Below are 27,389 nucleotides of genomic sequence, written 5' to 3' on the forward strand. Positions count from 1 at the left end.
ATTTGCAATCAGTTTCTTGTAAGTCTCTACTGAAATGTTCATGATTTTTCTAAACCTGTCGAAACACACCAACTAGTGCTTGGATTTCCCCCCACAAAGTGTTAAATTGTGTTAATTAATTCTTTGACCCTTTTAAGGCTAAACTATTATTTCTGAAATGGTGTATTTTCAGTTCATCTTCGACAACGGAGACCTATCGGAAGGTCGTTTACAAGGAGTACCATGACTCTGATTTTACCAGAGAAAAGGCTGGCCCAGACTGGAGAGGTAATTTATTTTAATATAAAATTAAATATACCACGGGACAATCAAGCGGTGCTCGAGTTAAACCATCTGTATTGTTAATATTTCCTATGGTTGAAATAGAGATGAAAAGACATTGATGTTTTCGTTTAGATTTGCTTTTCCAATCTTTCATTTGACTTGGTGGCGAATTGTTACAGGTCTACTGGGTCCCACTCTGCGAGCAGAAGTAGGAGACACTTTAAAAATCCATTTCAAGAATAAGGCTGCTTATCCTTTCAACATTCGCCCACAGGGAATCATGAGCGGGAAATCAGCTGACGGTAAGATTGGATTTAACTCTTGTGCAATAAGTCGAGGTGTACTATCAGATCTCTCTCGGAGTTTATTACTAAGTACAAAGCACTGATTTATTGTTCAACAGTTGAATTTAATGGAGCGAATGTGTATTGTTCCGTGGTAGTGCCAGATTCTCCCACCTTTTGAAACCACTGAAACGATGAGTTACGGATCATTGATACAAAAGCCGGAATTTGAGAGTGAATATTGCGTGCATCTAACTCTCTTGAAGCATAGTGTAGGTTGGTGAAGTGGTACAATCATCCCTCAAGTGTTTATTGCCCTTGATTTCTTCCCTTCCTCCCTATCAAAGCTCCACCCCCGCCCCCTCGAGAGTTCCAGATCTTTTATGTGGTATTAACTGGAGATACTGAATGGAGACCAGGCTTTCAGACAGAGATAATTACACAATAGTCACTTAACCCATCTTATATTACTTACCAGCTTCACTTTTGGAAATAAAAATGTGTGAACATAATCCAAAGGTCACTGGACATATCACACTCCATACAAATTTTATCTGTCCTTCAGGGAAAACTGCTGGAGGGGCTGCACTAGAATGGCATATTATAGTCAAGTTCCTGTTCTTGCTCTATTCTGTCCAGGAGATTACAAAGACCGTCACATACCTCACAATGCCTTTATATTTGGTCTGTTTTATACTGGATATACTTACTGGAAGGCACCTGTGCTTCCACACCTATAGCACACAGCCAAATGTAACACCAATTTTAGTGAGATACATATATGCACGAATGATATCTGTTATCCTTTGCCTGGAAGGACGTAGCAATCAAAGGCTCCCTTTTGGTGATCTAAATGATACGTCATTACAACCCCCTCCCCACTTCATAAACAACTAGGAACAGAAAACAGACCAAGATAAGGGAATTAATTCCTCCTGAAACCTGATTACAGACAATAGCCCAACTCTATATACAACTGCCTGCCCATGTAGCCAGGGTGACTGATCGTGCCTTTAGGCCCCAATAAAGCCCAATAACCATAACAAAATGGTCTCAATCCTTGAGGGAATTTATTCTCATTATGTGCAAACTCAACCCAGCAAATCCTCCATTGGCACTATACCTGATTTTTACCTCATCAGGAATAGATATTCTGAGGCTGTGTGAATGTAACTTCTTGATTTTTTTTTTACTAATTAATGTTGTTCATAGTTATGTTTTTAGAGAACAGAGGTTTCTGATCTCAGCTGGGTCAGCAATAGGGTCCCTACAATTGGGCTTCATGCCCCTGGGATAGGGGGGAAAAAATCATTCGAGGTTCCTGCTCCTTATTGCAATCCAGTACTGGAAAGTCTGTCTAGACATCAGACTAGGGACAAGATCGGGTTCGGCTTTCATACATCCATGGTTGACACTAACTATTAACACTAACTGGTTGGGATCTTGCATGAAAAATGGCTTCTTAGGTGAGGAATCAAAGGTCTTGTGACAGTTTTTAAGAATCAATACCTTCAAAAAAGAAAGACAAGAGTGGAAAAGATAAAAATAATAAGATTTTAAAATTACCTGGGCTTGTTCACAGATAAATTCATTCCCTTTTCTGTTTGACTTTCACCTTGGGTAGTGCAATACTCAGCTAAAACATCAACACAATTGGACATTTCACTTCAGCATTATGTATATGTATTAGTAATTAATTTATAAAGTTTAGAACACAGAAGTCCATGCATGGGGTAACCAACCTTGTTGAACCATGAACCAGTAAACACTGCCAGCAGAATTGTACAATTTGTGTATAACTACCTTTATTATATGTAAATACACATTTTAAATGCAATTAAAACATCCTGATTCCCAATACAGCTTAACTATTTGAATAGAACTCATTTATGAGAGCGTTGACTAACACATGGGAATATGATATTATTGCTATTACTGAGACATGGTTGAGGGGAGGGCAGGACTGGCAGCTTAATATCCCAGGGTATAGAATCTTCAGACGTTATAGGGGAGAGGGTAAAAGAGGAGGTTGCATAGCACTATTGACTAAGGAGTCAATTACTGCAGTAAGGAGGGATGATATATTAGAAGGTTCCTTTAATGAGGCCATATGGGTAGAACTTAAAAACAAAAAGGGGACTATTACTTGGCTGGGAGTGTACTACAGGTCTCCAAACAGTCAGGCAGTGGTAGAGGAGCAGATATGTAGGCAAATCTCCAGGGATGTGCAATAATAATAGGGTAATAATAGGGGATTTCAACTTCCCCTATATGAGAGGGGAGAGTATTAGTGCAAAAAGCTTAAAGGGGGTGGAATTTTTCAAGTGCATTCAGGAGAGCTTTTTGAGGCAGCACGTAGAGAGTCCTACAAGAGGAGGAGCGGTACTAGACTTAATCTTAGGGAATGAAGCTGGACAAGTGGTAGAAGTGGCAGTGGGAGAGCATTTCAGGGATAGTGACCATAACTCTAAGATTTAAAATTGTTATGGAAAAGGACAAAGAGGGACCAGAAATAAAAGTACTGAATTGGGGGAAGGCAGATTTCAATATGATAAAACAGGATCTGGCCAAAGTGAACTGGGAGCAGCTTCTTATAGGAAAGTCTACATCAGACCAGTGGGAGTCATTTAGAAGGGAAATGTGAGGGGTCAGGTGCGACATGTTCCCGTAAATGTGAAGGGTAGGACCAACAGGTCAAGGGATATAGAGGATTGGATAAGGGGGAAAAAAAGGAGGTGTATGGCAGATTCAGAGTGCTGAAAACAACGGAGGCCCGAGAGGAGTATAGAAAGTGTAGGGGAGTACTTAAAAAAAAAAAGTAATTAGGAGAGCGAAGAGGGGGCATGAAAAATCACTGGCAGACAAGATAAAGGAAAATCCCAAGGCATTTTATAAGTATGTTAGGGGCAAGAGGATAACCAGGGAAAAAGTGGGGCCCATTAGGGATCAAAGCGGCAATCTGTATGTGGAGCCGGAGGACATAGGTGAGGTTTTGAACGATTACTTTTCATCTGTGTTCACTATGGAGAGGGATAGTGTAGGTGTAGGGATCAGGGAGGGGGATTGTGATATACTTGATCAAATTAGCATTGTAAAGGAGGAAGTATTAGCTGTATTAGCGGGCTTAAAGATGAATAAATCCCAGGCCCAGATGAGATGTATCCCAGGCTGCTATGTGAGGCAAGGGAGGAGATAGCAGGGGCTCTGACAAAAGTTTTCAGATCCTCTCTGGCCATAGGAGAGATACTAGAGGATTGGAGGACAGCGAATGTGGTACCATTATTCAAGAAGGGTAGCAGGGACAAACCAGGTAATTACAGGCCGGTGAGTCTAACATCAGTGGTAGGGAAATTATTGGAAAAAATTCTGAAAGACAGGATTAATCTCCACCTGGAGAGGCGGGGATTAATCAGGGATAGTCAGCATGGCTTTGTCATGGGAAGATTGTGTCTAACAAATTTGATTGAATTTTTTGAGGAGGTGACTAGAGGTGTAGATGAGGGTAAAGCAGTTGATGTAGTCTATATGGACTTCAGTAAGGCTTTTGATTAGGTCCCGCATGGGAGATTGGTTAAGAAAGTAAAAGCCCACGGGATCCAGGTCAATTTGGCAAATTGGATTCAAAATTCGCTTGGTGGAAGGAGGCAGAGGGTGATGGTAGAGGGTTGTTTTTGTGATTGGAAGCCTGTGACCAGTGGTGTACCGCAGGGATCAGTGCTGGGACCCTTACTGTTTGTAGTGTACATTAATGATTTAGACGTGAATATAGGAGGTATGATAAGTAAGTTCGCAGATGACATAAAAATTGGTGGTGTTGTAAATAGTGAGGAGGAAATCCTTAGACTACAGGATGATATAGATGGGCTGGTAAGATGGGCAGAGCAGTGGCAAATGGGGTTTAAACCTGAGAAGTATGAGGTGATGCGCTTTGGGAGGTCTAACAAGGCAAGGGAATATGGTAGGACCCTAGGGAGTTCAGAGGGTCAGAGGGACCTTGGGGTGCTTTTCCATCGATCACTGAAGGCAGCAGCACAGGTAGATAAGGTGGTTAGGAAGGCATACGGGATACTTGCCTTTATTGACCAAGGCATAGAGTATTAGAGCCGGGAAGTTACGATGGAGCTGTATAAGATGCTAGTTAGGCCACATCTGGAGTACTGATACAGTTCTGGTCGCCACACTATAGGAAGGATGTGATTGCAGTGGAGAGGGTGCAGAGGAGATTCACCAGGATGTTGCCTGGGCTGGAGCATTTCAGTTATGAAGACAGACTGGACAAGCTGGGGTTGTTTTCCTTAGAGCAGAGAAGGTTGAGGGGGACCTGATTGAGGTATACAGAATTATGAGGGGCATTGTTAGGATAGATAGGAAGAAACTTTTTCCCTTAGCGGAGGTGTCAATAACTAGGGAGCATAGATTTAAGGTAATGGGCAGGAGGTTTAGAGGGGAGTTGAGAAGAATTTTTTCACCCAGAGGGTAGTTGGAATCTGGAACACACTGCCTGAAGAGGTGGTAGAGGCAGGAACACTCACGACATTCAAGAAGTATTTAGATGAGCACTTGAAACGCCATAACATACAAGGCTACGGGCCAAGTGCGGAGAAATGGGTTTAGTTAGGACGGGTACTTGATGGTTGGCGCAGATGCGTTGGGCCGAAGGGCCTATTTCTGTGTTATAAAACTCTATGACTCTATATACAAAGATAGCAGAGAACACCTTGTTGGGCAGAATAATTTTCAAATGTACTAATCACCTTTCTACAATATTTGATTTATTTTAGTTTAAACTTTATTGAGTTTCATAAATAACAACAAAAGTGTACAATTTTTCCTTTTCTTTTGGAAAATCTAGGCCATCATTGATGAGGCGAGCATCAGCAAAATTCAGCACTTTGTTTGGGTCTCTGTGCTTTGATGGTTTTGGTTGGTGGCTTTGATAGGTGTGTCAGCACACCTTTTAACATTTTGGTCAGTAGTCCGTGGCAACGTAAAGTTAGCACGATTGGGTAAAAATGCCAGCAGGATATTTCATTGTGTTACTATCAGGAATTTTAGCCCAGGAAGCCTCACAAATGACCCATGTAACCTTCTCCTTCCAATCTTTCCCATTATCAGTGGTATCAACTTTTTGATGGACCGCCTATGTGTTTCTTTTGAGAAACAAAATGATTCAGATACAGCTGGCCATAGGCACTTAGTACAAAGCTACACCAGTAATTTCATTTGGTGTTCTCCTGAGGTCCCACCATAATTTTTGGTGCAAATCCATGAGAAACAGTATAACTGGATGTTCCCCCTGGATTCCACTGACCTTCCACTGAGTTTACAGCAGATGATCCAGAAACTCCTGTGGAAATTCTACCCTGTTACGCTTTAGTCAGTGTTCAGATCAATCACAAGGCACCAGTTGTGCAGAGTTTGCTGTGGTTTCCAAGTCATGTATTATATTTTCATTCGGAGCACAACAATTTCTTAATATCTCTATAATTTCAGCAACATTAATTCATATAAGTGTTATGTGTTTTGACTGATGAAATTTTCATGCCTGTTGCACCAATGAGATTGCAACCCTGCACTTAAATGCAGTCATGAATTAATACCAGATTTAGAAATTTGGTCCAGTCATGTCTGATCAAGTTAGTTAATCTGATTGTGTTAATCCAAGTTTAGAAGCAAATTGGTTAAGGATAAAGTCTAAGTTTCAGTATTGCTGACTTGTAAAGATTATTTATGGGAAAGGGGTGAACAAACAAATTACATTCCAAGTACATAAGGTCACACTACCCTTCCTCCCTCCCCCACTGTGATCTTAACTGGTGCTTTTAAGCATGGGTTTGAATCCAATACACAGTACTGACTGATTTAATATTGTATGAATGTTTATGTTTGAATAAATTAATAACAATCATAAAATCTATTGAATATCTCCATGTGCGCAACACATCATAAATTGTAGTAGCCTGCCCAATGCTAAAATTACTGTAGATTCATCATACCATCATCCCAATCATCGGCAGCTGCTTCATCAATTACCTTCCCTCCATCATAAGGTCAGAAGTGGGGATGTTCGCTGATGATTCTACAGTGTTCAGTGCCATTCGGAACTCCTCATATTGAAGTAGTCCGTGCCCGAATGCAGAAAGACCTGGGCTGATAAGTGGCAAGTAATATTACCACACAAATTCCAGCAATGACCCTCTCCAACAACAGAGAATCTAACCATCTCCCATTGACATTCAACAGCATTGCCATCACTAAATTCCCCACCATCAGCATTCTAGGGGTCACCATTGACCAGAAGCTGAAGTAGACCAGCCACATAAATACTGTGGCTGCAAGAGCAGGTCAGAGGTTGGGAATTCTGCAGCAAATAGCTCACTTCCTGACTCCCCAGAGCTTTTCCACCATCTACAAAGCACAAATCAGGAGTGTGATGGAAGACTTGTCCACTTGCCTGGATGAATGCAGCTCCAACAACATTCAAGAAGCTCGAAACCATCCAGGACAAAACAGCCCTCATGATTGGCACCCCACAACCACTTTAAATATTCACTCCCTCCACCATCGGCACACTGTGGCCACAGTGTGTGCCATATACAAGATGCACTGCAGCAGTTTGTTAAGGTTTCTACAACAGCATCTCCCGGACCCACAGTCTGTACCATCTAGAAGGAGAAGGGCAACAGGCACGGGGGAACACCACCACTTGCAAGTTACTCTCCAATTCACACACCATCCTGACTAAGACATATATAACCGTTACTTCATTGTCACTGAGTCAAAATCCTGGAACTCCTTACCCAATAGCTCTGTGGGCATAGCTACACCACATAGGCTGCAGTGGTTCAAGATGGCAGTTCACCACCTCCTTCTAGAGGGCAATTAGGTATGGGCAATAAATGGTGGCTTTGCCAATGATGCCCATGTCTAATGAACAAATAAAAAAACACTCTTCAATTATTCTCCCTGTTCATGTTATCCATCAGGTATTTTAAGACCCATATGTGCTTTAAGGAATTTAGAGTTGGCCAATTGCCTGCTCCACATCACCCTCTAGTCAGGGAAAATGGAGCATTTGTCTTGCATGTACCTTCAGGGCACCATTAATTCATTTCTTTCGGATGAGACATTAAACTGAGGCCCTGTCTGCCCCCTCAGGTGGACGTAAAAGATCCCATGACACTATTTCAAAGAAGGGCAATGGAGTAGTCAGGGAAAATGGAGCATTTGTCTTGCATGTACCTTCAGGGCACCATTAATTCATTTCTTTCGGATGAGACATTAAAACTGAGGCCCTGTCTGCCCCCTCAGGTGGACGTAAAAGATCCCATGACACTATTTCAAAGAAGGGCAATGGAGTTCTCCATGGTGTCCTGGCCAATATTTATCCCTCAGTCAACATCGCAAATCAGATTATCTGGTCATTATCACATTACTGTTTGTGGGGGTTTGCTGTGTGCAAATTGGCTGCCACATTTCCTACATTACAGCAGTGACTACACTTCAAAAGTACATCATTGGCTGTAAAGTGTTTTTGAGACATCTGGTGGTCATGAAAAGCACTATATAAATGCAAGTCTTTCTTTTTTTATCTGAAGCAGATTACCTTTTAATGTTGTCAAGATGTTTAACACTAGTGCCACGGCTTGTTTTCTCCAAACATTGCCTTTAATATTGACTCTGCTAACAGTGGTGGCACAGTGGTGCAGTGGTTAGCACCACAGCCTCACAACTCCAGCGACCCGGGTTCGATTCTGGGGTACTGCCTGTGCAGAGTTTGCAAGTTCTCCCTGTGACCGTGTGGGTTTCTGCCGAGTGCTCTGGTTTCCTCCCACAGCCAAAGACTTGCAGGTTGATAGGTAAATTGGCCATTGTAAATTGTCCCTAGTGTAGGTAGGTGGTAGGGAAATTGAGGGGATGTGGTAGGAATATGGGATTAATGTAGGATTAGTATAAATGGGTGGTTGATAGTCGGTACAGACTCGGTGGGCCGAAAGGCCTGTTTCAGTGCTGTATCTCGAAATAAATAAATAAAAACAACCAGTAAATCTATTGGGAACTTTTCAAACTTCAATTGCAACAGTTACCATTATACTGTGAAGCTGAAATGTGTCAGGCTACCTGTTTCAGCTGGTCTTGCACTTCCGGTCTAAATTCAAATTGCAGAGCTCGACACGATTTGACACATCAAATTACAATGTTGAAAACTGTGCAGAGACACAAAAATATGGAATAACTTGCTTATTTACTGTGATAGTTTGTTAATTTTCTAATAGTATATTCATGCTAAACAAACCCACCAGTATTTGAAATTATCATGTAGCTGCCTGGTAAAAGTACAGATTTTCAGTGCAGATGTTGACTCCGTACATTACAATAATTAATTAATCTGTTCGTAGCACCGTGTTTGCAGATGCCCTGTGTAAACAACCTGGTTGGGTAAACCACTTATATATTGATAGCCTGCTTAATGTTTAACACAACTGTGTGTATTAGAATCGGGACATGTCAGGAACAGTCAATACATTTACCAAACTGTTAATTATTAATGACGGCAAGATTTTTTTATTTCTTTGGCATGTGATGCAATTAAGGGCCACTTAAGGGCTTTTTCCCACCGCTGCTGCCATTTTACCAGTGGCTGGTGCCCCACCCCCCCACCACGTGGCGAGACTGACCAGTAAAACCTGGCAGCTTCCCGTGGGCTGGGTGGGGGAATGGGGGTGCGGTGGGGGAGTCCTCCTGATCGGGAAATCAAAACAACCTTCTTAAAGCCTCTTTTAGAGACTTATGATCTGGCCTTCCCATCAGATTCTGCTGTTGGTTGGGTTTCATCGAAACCAGAATAATTGCTCCCGAAGAAGCACCCTGACCCTGCGCCAGGGCCTGCCTGATTGCCCCCGGTGCTCCCTGACCCCACCTACCTTGTAGGGAGGGTGGTAGCCATTTTTGACAGTTGCAGTACATGCAGTGGCCACCATTTCCAGTGGCGCTGCAGAGCTGCCAGCCCTCCTCTTGCAGTCGGGCTCCCATCTTTTAAAGGGACAGGAGCCCTGGTGCCGGGCAGTTAATTGCCTGAATGCCGAGAAATGTGGATCAGAGTCCCCCAAATGAAAAATGAGGAGGGGAGTCCCCCAAACAGCCAAGGCAGAGTTCTTTCTTTTCTTTTGGGCCTCCTTATCTCGAGAGACAATGGATACGCGCCTGGAGGTGGTCAGTGGTTTGTGAAGCAGCGCCTGGAGTGGCTATAAAGGCCAATTCTGGAGTGACAGGCTCTTCCACAGGTGCTGCAGAGAAATTTGTTTGTTGGGGCTGTTGCACAGTTGGCTCTCCCCTTGCGCCTCTGTCTTTTTTCCTGCCAACTACTAAGTCTCTTCGACTCGCCACAATTTAGCCCTGTCTTTATGGCTGCCCGCCAGCTCTGGCGAATGCTGGCAAGGCAGAGTTACAAAAACAAGAAATGCTGGATTCACTCAGCAGGTCTGGCAGCATCTGTGGAAAGAGAAGCAGAGTTACGTTTCGGGTCAGTGACCCTTCAAGGCAGAGTTACCCCTGGCTTTCTGGCCCAGTGTTGGGACCCCCACTGCGCCAACAAAATTCAGCCCATTGTGTACAAATAATTGGTTCGTTAGAGCAGCATGGGAAATCTGGTTATTCTGGAGAATCTGATGGGACCCTCGCTGATTTATCTGGGAGCACTGTCAAATTGTATAAACTGAGCTGCCCTCATCTGTACATCTGTAATATGACCTCAGAACTTATGCACCCTGCTTCATTTCTAATTTTATTCAGTTGTTCAATTTTTTCCACATGCTTGCCATAAATATCTGAAAACCTTTCTAACAATATTTTAAAGTTGCTTTTTCCAATAACAAGAGGCTGTTGACTTTACAGACCATTATGATACCTCCTTTGGTACTTGTTTGCAAACTAACTAACCTTTGGAATAGTTGAGGAATGCTCTCCCGTGAACTGTTTTTAATTTGAAATGCTTAATCCTCTCTCAGTTTCTGACTTTGCTGTTTGATTTAACAGTGTGTAGTTTTCATTAGACTTCATAAGTACTGTATTCAGCAGTTCTAATTTGGGTCACAACCAACAAAGTAAGATGTAAAATGTACATGCTTGAATGTGGAATTGGGAGGAGCAGGAGCAGGAACAGTCGCTGATGCTGCCCCACACCACCACTCCCAAAAGCCACACTACCTCCCGGCTTGTTTAGCATCACAGCAGCCTGCTCTTGAATCCTGCTTTACAGAACAGCTGCCGCCGTCTCAATGGAAACGAATCCCAAGGTCCAATATCAGATGTGCTTTGATCCTCACCCTTCAGGTGCAAGGATCCATCCCCGCACCCTCCATGGGCCCAAAACTGGGCATGTTCAAATTTCTAGACCATGATGTCTTTTGTTATACGTCCACCAGCAGTAATTTAACTAATTTTTGTCAAATGTTCAGTTTGCTGTTTCTAGCTATTACTATTTCTAAGAAAATAATTTGTTTCTGGTAGCACCCTTGATAACATAGTGAATGATTTCAGTAAGTGACCGATTTGATTGGTGCAAACCAGATCAATCCTAGGTTTGTGTTGAGTTAGCTAATCTTGCCCAGGCAGCAGTCGACCAATTGACCTCCGTGTACTTGAGTTAAGGAGAGAAAAGTCAGTCAGGGTTCTGATTGTTGGAAGTACTTGTGTATGAATGGTGAGTGAGAGCAATATTGGATGGTTAAAAAGTCTGCTGATAGCCACTGTCAAGGCACAAACATACAGTCTGGATACATAGGTGAGGTATAGGAGGGCACTGCTCTAATTCTGGTCTCTTGTGCATTCCTGATTTTCACCTCCCTACCACTGGCAGCCAAGCCTTCAGCTCTGGAATTCCCTCCCTAAACCTCTCTGCCTCTCTACCTCTCTCTCCTCCTTCAAGACACTCCTTAAAGTCTACCTCTTTGACCAAACTTTTGGTCACATTTCCTAATATCTGCTTATGTGGCTTATGTTGAATTTTGTTTGATGCTCCTGTGAAGTACATTGGAACATTTTAATATGTTAAAAGGCACTCTATAAATGCAAGCTGTTGTTGTGGTACTATATCATAGTACAGAGTCTTTACCTTCAGGACGATGTGAGAAAGAACTTTTTCACATAGCACATAGTAATGACTTGGAACTCGTTGCCTACAAGGGTGGTGGAAGCGGAGACAGTCAATGATTTCAAAAGGAAATTGAATAGGCACTTGAAGGAAATAAATTTGCAAGGCGAGGGGGATAGAGCGGGGTAATGGAACTGACTGGATTACCCTACTGTGAGCTGGCATAGACCCGATGGGCTGAATGGCATCCTTCAGCGCCAGTATGTCTCTGTGACACTTATTAGTATCTTTATTGATGAGCTCATAAGCTAACTGTGCCCTATATTGTCGTCTTCTATGGCCTCCTTGTCTCGAAAGACAATGGGTAAGCGCCTGGAGGTGGTCAGTGGTTTTTGGAGCGGCGCCTGGAGTGGCTATAAAGGCCAATTCTACAGTGACAGACTCTTCCACAGGTGCTGCAGATAAAATTGTTTGTCGGGGCTGTTACACAGTTGGCTCTCCCCTTGCACTTCTGTCTTTTTTTCCTGCCAACAGTTGTCTCTTTAATTCGCCACTCTTCAGCCCCACCTTTATGGCTGTCCACCAGCTCTGGCGATCACTGGCAACTGACTCCCACGACTTGTGATCAATGTCACAGGACCTCATGTCGCGTTTGCAGACTTCTTTAAAGCAGAAACATGGACAGCCGGTGGGTCTGATACCAGTGATGAGCTCGCTGTACAACGCGTCCTTGGGGATCCAGCCATCTTCCACGCAGCTCACATGGCCAAGCCATCTCAAGCACCGCTGGCTCAGTAGGGTGTATATGCTGGGGATATTGGCCGCCCCAAGGACTTCTGTGTTGGAGATACGGTCCTGCCACCTGATGCCAAGGATTCTCCGGAGGCAACGAGGATGGAATGAATTGAGACGTCGCTCTTGGCTGACATACGTTGTCCAAGCCTCGCTGCCATAGAGCAAGGTACTGAGGACACAGGCTTGATACACTCGGACTTTTGTGTTCTGTGTCAGTGCGCCATTTTCCCACACTCTCTTGGCCAGTCTGTATATAGCAGTGGACGCCTTTCCCATGCGCTTGTTGATTTCTGCATCGAGAGACAGGTTACTGGTGATAGTTGAGCCTAGGTAGGTGAACTCTTCAACCACTTCCAGAGCGTGGTCGCCGATATTGATGGAGGGAGCATTTCTGACGTCCTGTCCCATGATGTACGTTTTCTTGAGGCTGATGGTTAGGCCAAATTCATTGCAGGCAGCCGCAATCCTGTCCATGAATCTCTGCAGACACTGTTCTGTGTGGGATGTTACTGCAGCATAGTCAGCAAAGAGGAGTTCCCTGATGAGGACCTTCGTACTTTTGTCTTTGCTCTTAGACGGGCAAGGTTGAACAACCTGCCATCTGATCTTGTGTGGAGGAAAATTCCTTCTTCTGAAGACTTGAACGCATGTGAGAGCAGCAGGGAGAAGAAGATCCCAAACAGTGTGGGTGCAAGAACACAGCTTGTATTATGGACTTTACACTGTGTCAGCCATTAGTAAGATCACAGCTCAAGAATGGAATTTAAAAAAATCTTCTAATAAATAGAACAGTACATCTTATAGTTAAAAAAGGAATGAGATATCAGCCTAGATTTTCAAAGCAGGTGTAAGCTCAAATGAAATTTGAGCAGTGTCGGATGAGCACCTGTAAATGGGAGCTCACCTGTTGCAGGACACACTCTCAGATGCTGCTACATGATGCACAGTCTGGTCTGCCTTGTATCCTTCTGTTAATTCTTCCTCCAAACACAAATGCAAGGAAGTTCCCACAGCAAAACCCATGGTGCTACTTTGACTATGCTTGGGGCAAAGTAGCACTGGCCCAACAGTTGCTGCAAATTTATCTTAATGGCTAAGTAAGATCAAGAAACACAGTTTAAAAAGGTGTGAAGTCTCCTTTCAGTTTTCAGGCAGAGCTCTTTAAAAGCATATCTCTCAACAGCTGAGGCACTAGTAATCGTGGACATACATAGTTGGATAGTTGAAACAGCAATAACCCAGCAGGAACACTGACAAGTTGAATGAATATGTCATGTAGAGCTCATTTGGTGTACAGGGCACAATTTTAAAGTTTGCAGATGATCCGAAACTTGGAAGCATTGTGAACTGTGAGGCGGATAGTGTAGAACTTCAAAAGAACAGAGACAAGTTGGTGCAATGGGCAGAGAAGTGGGAGATGAAGTTCAATGCAGAGAAATGTGAAGTGATTCATTTTGGTAGGAAGAACATGGAGAGACAATATAGAATAAAGGGTACAACTCTAAAGGGGGTGCAGGAGCAGAGGAACCTTGGTGGATATGTGCATAAGTCATTGAAGGTGGCAGGACAGGTTGAGAGAGCAGTCCATAAAGCATACAGTATCCTGGGCTTTATTAATAGGGGCATTGAGTACAAGAGCAAGGAAGTTATGTTGAACTTGTATAAGACACTAGTTCGGCATCAGCCATAGTATTGCGTCATTCCTGGGTGCCGCACTTTAGGAAAGACGTGAGGGCATTGCAGAGAGTCCGGAAAAGATTCACAAGAATAGTTCCCGGAATGAGGGATTTCAGTTATGAAGTTAAGACTGTTTTCAGTGAGCGGTCTAGACAGAGTAGATGGAGAGAAACTGTTTTCACTTGTGAAAGGATTGAGAACAAGAGGGCACTGATTTACAGTAGTAAGAGAAGCAAAAGTGACATGAGGAAAAACTTTTTTACACAGCAAGTGGTTAAGGTCTGGAATGCGCTGCCTAAGAATGTGGTGGAGGCAGGTTCAATTGAAGCATTCAAAAGGGAATTGGACAGTTATATGGAAAGGAAGAATGTGCAGGGTTATGGGGAGAAGGCAGGGGGATGGAACTGAGGGAATTGCTCTTTCAGAGAGCCAGTGTGGACAGAATGGGCTGAATGGCCTCCTTCTGCACTGTAACTATTTACATATTGAAACTGTTCAACTGGTAACTGCCATGGACACCAGAACCAAATGCCAGCAGAAAATTACATGCAATGCAAAAGGAGCAGATAGCTGCCATAACCTTAATTTATAGTCAGTGTCATCCAATTTACATCATTTGCCAGTGAAACCAAGTGGAAAATCTAGACAGTCAAGTTTAGGGATGATACTGAATCACAGTTTTTAAATTGCAGTGCAACATAAGCCAGGACTGTGTACAATACATTCACAAATACTCAGACTTTGCATTACAAAAGCTGTGCATGAACTCGTGAGTAGAGATATAATCTGTATTCACATATTCATGGCCACCCCCTTGGCCTTGCCCTCTCATGTGGTCTTGCTAGTTCCATTGCATCAGTCACAGATATGGCCATCTCTGATTACTCCCTTCTATCATTCTCCACTCACATCCCCTTCCACGTTCCAAACCTACCTCCTTCTGCATCCACCCCTGGAAAAAAACTAGCCCCTAATTCACTTACAACTGCATTTTTAAAATCTCAACTATCTTGACTTTGGCTCTCTGTTCAGCACAATATTTCTGCAGCTACTGATTTGCTCGATTTGACAAAATATCATCAGTAGAAGCGGAGAGAGTAGAGGCAATGGATAGGGTAAAAATTGAGAGTGAGGAGGTATACTGGAAAGGCTGGCTATGCTGAGGGTAGATAAGTCACCTGGTCCAGATGGTTTGCATCCCAGGTTGCTAAAGGATGTGGGGTTGGAGATGGGGGATGGGCTTCCCATAATCTTCCAATCTTCCCTGAATACGGGACAGGTGCCAGAGGATTAGAGATGGGCAAATGTGACACCCTTATTCAAGAAAGGGTGTAAGGACAGTCCCAGCAACTATAGGCCAGTTAGTTTAACATCAGTGGTGGGTAAGGTTTTAGAAACAATAATCAGGGAAAAAAAAGTCAACGGACACTTGGTGAGGTTTGAGTTAATTAAGAATAGTCAGCATGGATTTGTAAAAGGCAGATCATGCTTGACTAATCTAATTTAATTTTTTGATGAAGTAACAGAAAAGGTTCATGAAGGAATTGCAATGGATGTTATCAATATGGATTTTAAGAAATCATTTGATAAAGTATCACATAAAAGGCTGGTTAACAAAATTGAAGCTCATGGAATAGGAGGGTCAGTGTCCAATTAGATTAAAAATTGGCTTAAGAGCGAGTCGTAGTAAATGGTTGTTTTTCCAACTGGAGGATGGTAGACAGTGGTGTTCCCCAAGGGTCAGTGTTTGGACCACTGCTTTTTTTTGCTATATATAAATGACTTGGGTATTGGAATACGGAGTAGAATCTCAAAATTTTGCCTATGACACCAAACTTGGAGGTGTGACAAACAGTGAGGATAATATGAATCGCCTGCAACGGGACATAGGTAGGCTAGCAGCCATGGGCAGACAAGTGGCAGGTAGAATTTAATACTGACAAGTGTGAGGTGATGCATTTTGGCAGAAGGAATAGAGGGAGGTAATATATACTTAATGGCACAGTTCTGAAGAGTGTGCAGGAACAGAGGAACCTGGGGTGCATGTGTATCGATCTTTGAAGGTGGCAGGATGGAGAGTGGTTAACAAAGTATATGGGATCTTAGGCTTCATAAATAGATGTATTTATTACAAAAGCAGGGAAGTTGTGCTGAATCTTCATAAAACTCTGGTTAGGCCCAAAGTGGAGTATTCCATGCAGTTCAGGTCACCACACCTTTGGAAGGGTGTCCTTGAGAGGGTGCAGAGGAGATTTACTAGAATGGTTACAGAGATGGAGGATTTTAGTTACAAAGTTAGGTTGGAAAAGCTGGGCTTGTTCTCATTAGTACAAAGGAGATTTAATAGAGGTGTACAAGATTGACAGGCATAGAGAAGTTAGACACGGAAAAACTGTTCCCATTAACTAATGGTAAAAGGACTAGGGGACACAGATTGAAGGTTTTGGGCAACAGATGCAGGAGGAATGTGAGGAAGGACTTTTTTTGCAGCAGATTTTTTTTAGATTTAGAGATACAGCACTGAAACAGGCCCTTCGGCCCACTGAGTCTGTGCCGACCATTAACCACCCTTTTATACTAATCCTACACTAATCCCATATTCCTACCACATCCTCACCTGTCCCTTTATTCCCCTACCACCTACCTATACTAGGGGCAATTTATAATCGCCAATTTACCTATCAACCTGCAAGTCTTTTGGCTGTGGGAGGAAACCGGAGCACCCGGAGGAAACCCACGCAGACACAGGGAGAACTTGCAAACTCCACACAGGCAGTACCCAGAATTGAACCCGGGTCGCTGGAGCTGTGAGGCTGCGGTGCTAACCGCTGCACCACTGTGCCGCCCAAATGATGGTAATGATCTGGAACTCACTGACCACAAGGGTGGTGGAAGCGTAGACAATCAATGATTTCAAAAGGAATTTGGATCCCACATCAAGGAAATAAACTTACAGGGCTACCAGCGGGGGAGTGGGACTGACTGGATTGCTCCGTGGAGAGCCAGCATTGACTCAATGGGCTGAATGGCCTCTTCCTGTGCTGTAAATGACTCTATGATCTCACCCTCACCTTCACCTTCAATTTCCTAGTCCCCAATAAAACCACTACACACACTCATCCTGGCTATGCCCCCAGTACGGCCCTCAACTCTGCTCCTTTAAGTCCAAGGGACACAGACTTGAAAGGATATGGTGGACAACTGGTTTAGCCATCCTCCATCAGATCTGTCGAGATTGCACCAAGCTCTATCAGGTGGTCTCATCTGCTAAAACTGCTCACTATTCCAGGATCATCCTGGAATGCAAACACAACACTGGCTTTTTTCTCTCCTGCGGACTATCTTCATAGACCACTCTCCCCTGTCTCCTCTACCCTCGCCTTTATTTGTATTTCGCTCTTGGGTTGTGAACATTGCTGGCTAGGACAGCATTTTCTGCCCATCCCTAATTGCCCTTGAGCAGGTAGTGGTGAGCCATCTGCAACTGAGTGGCTTGCTAGGGCATTTCAGAGAGCAGTTATGTAGTCAACCACATTGGTTTGGGTCTAGAGTCACATGTAGGCCAGACCTGGTAAGGACAGCAGATTTCCTCCACTGAAGAACATTAGTGAACTGGATGGGTTTTACAACAATCCAGTTGTTTCATTATCACTGTTAAAGAGACAAACATTTTATTTCATGTGTATTAATTAATTTAATTTAAATTCCTCTAGCTGCCTTGGTGGGATTTGAACTCATGTCTCCACAGCATTAGCCCAGGACTATGGATTAGTAGTCTAGTAACATTACCACCATGCTACCATCCCTCAATAATAAGCTCGAGGAGCTCATGGACCTCTTTGCCACTAAGATCAAGACCATCCAATCAGTTGCCTCTGCTGCCTCCCTCCCTTCCATGAGCCCATTGGGCCAAATCACCTCTAAAGTTCCAGGGTGTCCTAGTCCTAGACCTGAACTCACATCTTTCTCTAGTTTCTCTCCTACCTCTCCTCAGGCTCTCTCCTAACTCATCTTGCCTATGAGACCCATCTCCTGGTCCCATGTTAGCTGATATTGTTAATGGTTCTCTCTCTTCAGGTGTTTCCCTCTTTCCTTTAAATCTGCTGTCATCACCCCTCTCAAAAAAAAAAAAAATCCCTGACCCCACCATCCTTGCAAACTATCACCGCATCTCCAACCTCCCTTTCCTCTGCAAAGTGCTTAAACATGATGTCGCGTCCCAAATCCATGTCCATCTTTCCTAGCACTTCATGTTTGAATCTCTCCAATCAGGTTTCTACCCCTGCCACGATATCGACGCAGCTCTTGTCAAAATCACAAAAGACATCCAGTGTGACTGGGACAAAGGTAAACTATCCCTCCTCATCCTTCTCAATCTGTCTGCAACCTTTGACACGGTTGACCACACCATCCTCCTCCAATGCCTCTCAAAATCATCCAATTGGGTGGGACTGCTCTCGTCTGGTTCCATTCTCATCTAACTATATCCAGAGTGTCATTTGCAATGGCTTTTCTTCCTGCTCCCGCCACAGTTACTTCTGGCGTCCCCCAAGGAATTATGCTTGGTCCCCTCCTATTTCTCATCTACATGCTGCCTGTCGGCAACATCATCTGAAAACACAGCATTAGTATTTGCGTGTATGTTGACGACACTCCGTTCTATCTTGCAACCACCTCTCACGAATCCTCCACTGTCTCTAAATTATCAGACTGCTTGTCCAACATCCAGTACTGGATGAGCAGAAATTTCCTCAAATTAAACATTGGGAAGACTGAAGCCATTGTTTTTGGTCCCCGCTCCAAACTCTTTTCCCTAGCTACCAACTCCATCCCTCTCCCCGGGAACTGACTGAGACTAAACCAGACTGTTCACAGCCTTGGTGTCATATTTGACCATGAGATGAGCTTCTGACCACATATTCATGCAATTACTAAGTCCACCTATTTCCACCTCTGTAACATTGCCCGAGTTCACCCCGTCTCAACTCATCAGCTGCTGAAACCCCCATTCATGCCTTTGTTACCTCTAGACCTGACTATTCCAACACATTCCTGGATGGTCTTCTACATTCTACCCTCCGTAAACGTGAGATCATCCAAAACTCTACTGTCCGTGTCTTAACTCGCACCAAGTCCTGTTCGCCTAAAAGAAAAAGAGACTTGCATTTATATAGCACCTTTCATGACCACTGGACATCTCAAAGCACTTTACAGAAAATGAAGTACACCTATCAACCCTGTGCTCACTGACCTACATTGGCTTCTGACAAAGCAACACCTTACTTTTAAAACATCCTTGTTTTCAAATCCTTCTGCAGCCTCGCCCCTCCCTATCTATGTAATCACCTCCAGCCCCACAATTGTCTTATATATCTGCACTCATCAAAGATTCACAGAATTGTTACAGCACAGAAGGAGGCCATTCGACCCATAATGTCAACACCAGCTCTCCTAATGAGCATTTCAACTAGTGCCACTCCCCCCCACCCCTTCCACTTCTCCCTGTAACACTGCACATTCTTCCTTTTCATATAACTGTCTAATTCCCTTTTGAATGCTTCAATTGAACTTGCCTCTACCACACTGTCGGCAGTGCATTCCAGATCTTAACCACTTGCTGCGTGAAAAAGTTTTTCTTCATGTCGCTTTTGCTTCTTATGCCAATTTTTAAAAATCCGTGCCTTCTCACTCTTGATCCTTTCACAGGTGGGAACAGTTTCTCTCTATCTACTCTGTCCCACCCCTCATAATTTTGAATACCTTTATCAAATCTCCTCTCAGACTTCTCTTCAGGGAAAACAGTCTCAATTTTTCCAATCTGTCTTCATAACTGAAGTTCCTCATATATGGAACCATTCTTGTGATTCTTTTATGCATTTTCTCTAACGCCTTCATATCTTACCTAAAGCACAGCACCCAGAATTGGGCTCAATACTCCAGCTGAGGCCAAACTAGTGTCTTACACTAGTTCAACATAACCTCCTTGCTCTTGTACTCAATGCCCCTATTAATAAAGCCTCTATGCTTTATTGACCACTCTCTGAACCTGTCCTGCTACCTTCAATGACTTATGCACATATACACCCAGGTCCCTCTGCTCCTGCCCGCCCCCCCCCCCTCTAGAATTGTACCCTTTACTTTATATAGTCTCTCCATGTTCTTCCGACTGAAATGTATCACTTCACATTTTCTGCTTTGAACTTCACCTGCCACCAGTCCACCCAATCTACCAGCTTGTCTATGTCCTTTTGAAGTTCTATACCATCCTCCTCACAGTTCACAAAGCTTCCAAGTTTCATATCATCTGCAAACTTCTAAATTGTGCCCTGTATGTCAAGGTCTAGGCCATTAATATTTATCAGGAAAAGCAAGCGTCCCAACACTGACCCCTGGGGAACTCCACTACAAACCCCTCCTCCAGCCCGAAAAACATCCATTAATCACAACTCTTTGTTTCCTGTCACTCAGCCAATTCCGTATCCATGTTGCAACTGTACCTTTTATTCCATGAGCTTTAACTTTGCTCACTGTTTTGTGGCACTGTATCAAATGTCTTTTGGAGGTCCATGTTCACCACATCAACTGCACTGCCTTCATCAACCCTCTCTGTTACCTCTTCAAAAAAACTTGAGCAAGTTAGTTAAACATGATTTTCCCTTGACGAATCCATGATGGCTTTCTTTTTAATTAATGTGCATTTGTCCATGTGACTATTAATTTTGTTGCGAACTATTCTTTCTGCTCGGGGGTCGCGTAACTATTTCTGAATTCTTGAGCATCCCCAATTTTAATCGCTCCATCATTTGCAGCCATGCTTTCGGCTGCACAGGTCCTGAGCTCTGGAATTCCCTCCCTATACCTCTCCACCTCTCAACCTCACTTTTCTCTTTTAAGACACTCCTTTAAAGCCTATTTCTTTGCCTAATCTTTCGGTTATCGTCTTATGTGGCTAGGTGTTGTATTTTGTTTCATAATGCTCCTGAAAAGAGCCTTGGGACATCTTATGTTAAAGGTGCTATATAAATCTGTTGTATGCATAGATTGTCCATTTGATGGAGCTGGACCACTAATTAAATGTTGTAATAAAAGGTGTTAAAATTAAAGACAGTAGTTTGCTTGTTCATGAATTTCCTTAGCTTCAACTCTACACCTCCCTACATTGTGTGGCTGAGAACCAGAACTGAAAAAAGTGAGGGATCGCACCTCACTCTCTGCTCCATGATGTCTAAAATAGCAGTGTTAAGTATAATTCAGATCTCACAATAGACTTGGAAAAAACTTTGCCATTGTCCAAATGTAACCATTTAAAGTGATCTTTAAACACCTTTCAAAATTCTAACAGCAAATTCCATCATCATCATTTTTGTATTCTACAGCATAGGAAACATTAACATTGATTTTTGTGTTTGCTTAGGATTCTTCCATGAAAACAAAATATATTTCGAAGACAGAAAAGAACCTATTGTACCATTCCAAGAGCATACCTATACATGGAAGATCACAGAAGAAATGGGACCAACATTATTTGATCCTCAATGCCTCACCTACATCTATTCTTCTGATATTGATATCGTAAAAGATTTCCACACAGGATTGATTGGAACTCTACTCATCTGTAAACCTGGTAATTCATTTCTTGTCCTCTTACTGTATTTCTGTTGTAACGTTTACCTATTTTCCCTTTGGCATGCATACCTGTTCAGTTTGATGAATAGAACAGTCTGTGGGAGCTATATTGCTAGTTTGATCACCTAACAGTCATTATTCCCAACACAGGTTACCTTCCAGGACAATATCACTGAGATTAGCAAGCTCACACAGATGGGAACTCCAAGAGGGAATGCGAGCTGAGTGTCTAATATGCCTTTGGCTCTAGTGCTTGAAAGTATTTAACACCAACAAATTGCATTAAGATAGTGCCTTTAACATAGAAAAACAACCCAAAGCTCTTTACAAGGCATAAAGAAAAGAAAATGGATGGCAAGCCAAAGAAGGAAATATTAGGAGGAGTGATGAAAAGTCTATTCAGACAGGTTAGTTTTATGTGGGTTTTAATTGAGGAGAGGAAGGTGAAGGGTCTCGGAAGTGTATTAGAGCATGGAGCATCAGTGGCTGAAGGGAATCAATAGTTGGGGAGAGGGAGGACGCACAAGGTGCTAAAACCAGAGGAATGGGGAGTTTTTTTTGTGGGGACATGGAATAGTGAGCAGGAGGTTGAGATTCGAGGTTAACACAGTCATGGAGCAAATTTTAAATTTGTGGCAATGGGAAACAGAAGGCACAAGGGTCGACAGACTTTGCTATAAGAAGTACACCCATCTCACTGATATCTGTAAGTAAGTACCAAAAGCATTACTAAAACACTCTTTACTTGCAACACTTCAATATTATAAGTATTATATAGCAACATGATTTCAATAAGCGGGGGGGGGGGGGGGGGCGGGGGGGGATGTGGTTACTAACCCATTTGAATAGGGATCCTTCGATCAAAAAAGTTTGAGTACCAGTGACTTAACCAGTATGCTACCATATCTGGCTTTGATGTAAGTGTAGTGTTTAGTTGACCATGTCAAAGACTGCAGAGAGTTCAAGGAAAACAATGAAGGCTAATGCATCATGGTCACTGCCACAGATAATGTTCTTCTTTACTTTAGTTAGGGCTGTTTTGCTGTGGGAGGATTGGAAACCAGACTGAAGAGTTATCATGAGGGCTACAGGCAAGATACAGGCACCCTGCTCAAATAAGCTTCATGCTTCACCTTCCTTAATATTTATAGCTCTGCCTCAGCCATTAATCTCCAGTTGGGTGTGCCTGCAATGTTTGGTACCCCTCCCTCGCATTATGCACTGCCTTGTCCTGCAGAAAAAGAGGGTGAGAGTTAGGTAGTTGCTGATGAAAACCTAAGTGGAAATATGCAAGGCTTATGCATATAGTGCATGTGGTGAGAAGCAAGATGGAATGAGGATGGCGAGGTGATGAGTGTAAAGCCAAGTGTGCAGATTGTGAAGCGGAAGGAATGCAGATATAAGTGCTAGGATTTGAGAAGAGAATGGTGTTGGCATGTGATGTAAAGAGAAGAGGAAGAGGTGCATATTTTTGGAATGAGAAGTGTTAGAGTGTGCCCTTGTGATAATATGCTGAAGGGTCTGATGAAGGGAAGGGAATTGGTGAGAGAGGTGAAAGGACTATTGTCAACAGATGTTCAAGAGAGATGAAGACCTGCATTCACTCTTGCTGCTCTTGTGAGGTCATTGAACCTCTTCCTACACTGAGGGCGGCACAGTGACACAGTGGCTAGCACCACAGCCTCACAGCTCCAGAGACCTGGGTTCAGTTCTGGGTACTGCCTGTGTAGAGTTTGCAAGTTCTCCCTGTGACCGCGTGGGTTTCCGCCGGGTGCTCCGGTCTCCTCCTAAAGCCAAAGACTTGCAGGTTGATAGGTAAATTGGCCATTGTAAATTGCCCCTAGTGTAGGTAGGTGATAGGAGAATGGTGCGAATGTGGTAGGGAATATGGGATTAATGTAGGATTAATATAAATGGGTGGTTGTTGGTCTACACAGACTCGGTGGACCGAAGGGCCAGTTTCAGTGCTGTATCTCTCTATGACTCTATGAGGCCAGACCCTGTCAGCCGCCTCTGCCTAGGCAGGTTGGGTAGTGGTCCTGGGTCATCTTCTACAGGTTCTGAGGAACAGTAGCTGCCGCTTGCCCTGCTCTGCTCCACTGGAAATTTCTTTTTCGTTTATTCATTCATGGGATGTGGGCGTCGCTGGCTAGGCCAGCATTTATTGCCCATCCCTAATTGCCGGTGAGAAGGTGGTGGTGAGCTTCCTTCTTGAACCGCAGTCCATGTGGGGTAGGTACACCCACAGTGTTGTTAGGAAGGGAGTTCCAGGATTTTGACAGTGACAGTGAAGGAACGGTGATATAGTTCCACGTCAGGATGGTGTGTGGCTTGGAGGGGATCTTGCAGTTGGTGGTGTTCCCATGCAACTGCTGTCCTTGTCCTTCTAAGTGATAGAGGTCACGGGTTTGGAAGGTGCTCTTGAAGGAGTCTTGCTGATTTTCTGCAGTGCATCTTGTTGATGGTACATACTACTGCAATTGTGCATTGGTGGTGCAGGGAGTGAATGTTGAATGTGATGAATGGGGTGCCAATCAAGCAGGCTGCTTTGTCCTGGATGGTGTCGAGCTTCTTGAGTGTTGGAGCCGCACCCATCCAGGCAAGTGGAGAGTATTCCATCACAGTCCTGACTTGTGCCTTGTAGATGATGGACAGGCATTGGGGAGTCAGGAAGTGAGTTACTCGCTGCAGAATTCCCAGCCTCTGACCTGAACTTGTGCACAGAAATCTGCCTGTTTCCTGATACATTCAGGTGGGCAACTGATTAATCATATTGAGATTCAGTCTGGGAGTTAAATGCACCCAGGCTTCACGCTGATGACATCAGGGTAGCTTCTTGTTCACCCTGTCTTACCCCATTCGTGTGATTCATGCCGAGTTAAAATTAATGTGAACTCATTGGAAGTCAGGACTACTTTAACTGGGAATAGAAGAATGAATCAAATAAAGTGCAAACACTACCAAGTATTTAATCCCAGTAACAATGTTATTCTTCCTTCTTTCTGTGTAGATAGTTTAAATAAAAAAGGAAAGCAAAAAGACTTTGCGGAGGAATTTGTTTTGCTATTTTCTGTATTTGATGAAAGTGAGAACTGGTATCATGAGCATAAAATGAAGACTCCAATCAAAATGTATTCCATCAATGGATTTACAAATGGCACTTTACCAGGTATGCACCAAAAGGGGTTGGTTTAGGACTGAGAGAATGTTGAAAGCTGCAGCAGATCTCAAATACTTGGCGTAAATGTAGAGGTTTAGCTGAAATTGCTGTAACTCTATGTGCTGCTGCAGTACTAATATGTTAGTGGACTGGCAGCCTGCCTGTATCTTTCCAGTGTTTCAGAAGGTGAGCTTTGAAGTAAGCTCTATTGTGTAGATCGTCGATACATCTAGCTTTGAACTACACAGAGTCCAGGAGCAAAAGGAGGGTTTCATTTTGTCCCTGGCAAACAGAATTACAGACCGGGATCTCTTGGAGGCAGCCTGGCTCCTGGTGTCAATTCGAAAAGGTGGGGGGAGTCCCGCCTTGGTCTTCTCATGCCCCCCCCCCCCCACCCTGGCAGGATCCTCTGTTGTTCCAGAGGTGAAGTTTCCGGTGACGGGATCTCCGTCCTTTTAAAGGCAGGGATCCTGCCTCCGAACTGCCGGCCAATCAGTGGGCTGGTAGCTCAGCAGTATTGGCAGCACCCCCGGGAGTGGTGGCTGCTGCTGGTAGTGCGGAGGCCTTGGACCCAGGACCAGCGCTGGAACCCCGGACCTCAGGTAAGTGAGGCGGGTCACCAGGGCTGGTCAGTAAGGCCCCGATGAGGGGTTTGGGGGTGTGGACATGAAGTCCAGGGAGGTGGAAATTTTGCCAGTGGGGGGGTCCTTTATGAGCCACAGATACCCACGGAGGAGGGAGCCCCCACCCAAGCTGCAGGGAGTGCCCCTCGCTTTACAAGGTGTCCTCCCCATGTTGGCGGAGGCCTCCCTCCACTGGTTAGAACCCAACGGTGATGGGGAGAGGCCCTTAAGTGGCCACGTGTTGAAGGTGAAAATTACCCTCAATGTGCACCTGGCTGGCTTTTCAAAACAAAAGTTTAATCTTGATGGTTCTGCATCTCCTCTAGTAATACTAACCTTACATATATTAATACATACATCTCAAACCTGAGGTATCTAGCTAACCAGACAGGGACTGTTTACAGTTCGTGTATTTTCTGCTTCACAAAGGCAACAGAAGTTTTTTTTCCCAGAAAGCAATCATTGAAGCCATTTTAAAATTGTTACAAAAATTGCTATCATAAATAAAACGTCTCTAATTTTCTGAGGCACACTTCCACTATAGTGGAGGTGGAGGAAAATTGGGGACAATGGTGAAATTCAGGGTCTCCACTCAAAAGAAGAGCCATTGTGACATCTTGATAAGGTCTGGGGCAGCTGGGACTTCCACCTCCCCCAAACACGGTGCATGATATCAATGAAGACTGATGGGTTGCTGGAATTCCCACAACTACTGCCTCCTTTCAGCTCAGCGATGTGGACACTAGGAACCACCCCTTCTCCCCTCTAGGTCATTGTATGCATAGATATAGGGCCCAATGATACCTCCAGGCTGGGATTTCTCTGTGCATTGTGTCTATCTCCTGCCAGTTACAATGGGCACTCGGGACAACCATAACCGACATTCAAGGCCTCGTTTCTTCATTATGCAATCTGTTGGTCACAAATAGATAGGCAAAGCAGCACTCTTGGAAGCAGGGAGACATGTTGGCCATGTGCACCCTTCATGAGAAAGCTAGCAATACTTTATTCTCCCTAATAGATTAACTGTTCTTGCCACGACATTTCTCCCAGTATCACTGAAATGCATTTGAACCTCTATTGCAAGTGTGAAGAAAGCATTCTGTCAGCACATGACAGGCCTAGGTTTGAGATTAGCAATTCCCTGGATTCACCATGAGCAATGAATCTGGAGATCCACTAATGTGCATTTCAAAGAGAAATTGTATATCTATCTCTAAACAGTGCTCATAGTTGGGATAAACATTCATTTGCAACAACGATCAGTAATAAACCTTTGACTGAAGAAGGCCAGGCTGAGGCAATGTCCGATGGAGATGTGTTTCAGTCCAGAACTAAGAGATCCCATAAAAAGAAACCAAACAATATTAAGTATCCCATTCCTAGGAATCAAAAGATTAGGACCTAAAAAAATAATTATAAGCTTTAAAGAATTGTCAAGTATTATGATATTTTGATGCTGTTGGGCTGTAGTAGTTATCTAATCTCTATATCATTTCTGTTGCAGAACTTGGTACATGTGCTCATTCTGATATTAGCTGGCATTTGATTGGAATGAGCTTGGGTCCTGAAATCTTCACTATTCATTTTAATGGTCAAGTCCTGTTGCACAATAATCACAGAGTATCATCTATCGGCTTGACTCCAGGCTCATCTGTCACAGCTCAGATGTCTCCCACTCAAGTTGGAAAATGGCTGCTCTCTTCTCAAGTACAGCACCATCGCCTGGGTAAGAACAATGAAGTTTTCAATGTTTTGAACTAGATCTTTTATTGAAAATACAATTTACGGGACGTCTGGTTTTATGATCATTGTAGTGAGTTATAGCACAGCAGGGGAATGATGCACTTAAACAAGGAGTGAAAAAA

At 43.6% G+C, this 27,389-nt stretch overlaps 1 protein-coding gene across 2 annotated transcripts in view; it reads left to right on the forward strand.

Moving 5' to 3' along the window:
• The window catches only part of f5 (coagulation factor V), a 106,362-nt gene that overhangs the window by 487 nt on the left and 78,486 nt on the right, over positions 1 to 27,389 (forward strand). For both annotated transcript variants that reach the window (XM_068040679.1, XM_068040677.1), the window contains exons 2-6: positions 173 to 267; positions 444 to 566; positions 21,527 to 21,736; positions 24,749 to 24,907; positions 27,029 to 27,250. In XM_068040679.1, the coding sequence (XP_067896780.1) occupies positions 173 to 267; positions 444 to 566; positions 21,527 to 21,736; positions 24,749 to 24,907; positions 27,029 to 27,250 (809 nt within the window). The remainder of the gene's footprint in view (positions 1 to 172; positions 268 to 443; positions 567 to 21,526; positions 21,737 to 24,748; positions 24,908 to 27,028; positions 27,251 to 27,389) is intronic.

This window comes from Heterodontus francisci, chromosome 10 (assembly GCF_036365525.1).
Source record: "Heterodontus francisci isolate sHetFra1 chromosome 10, sHetFra1.hap1, whole genome shotgun sequence".
NCBI classification, from domain to species: domain Eukaryota; kingdom Metazoa; phylum Chordata; class Chondrichthyes; order Heterodontiformes; family Heterodontidae; genus Heterodontus; species Heterodontus francisci.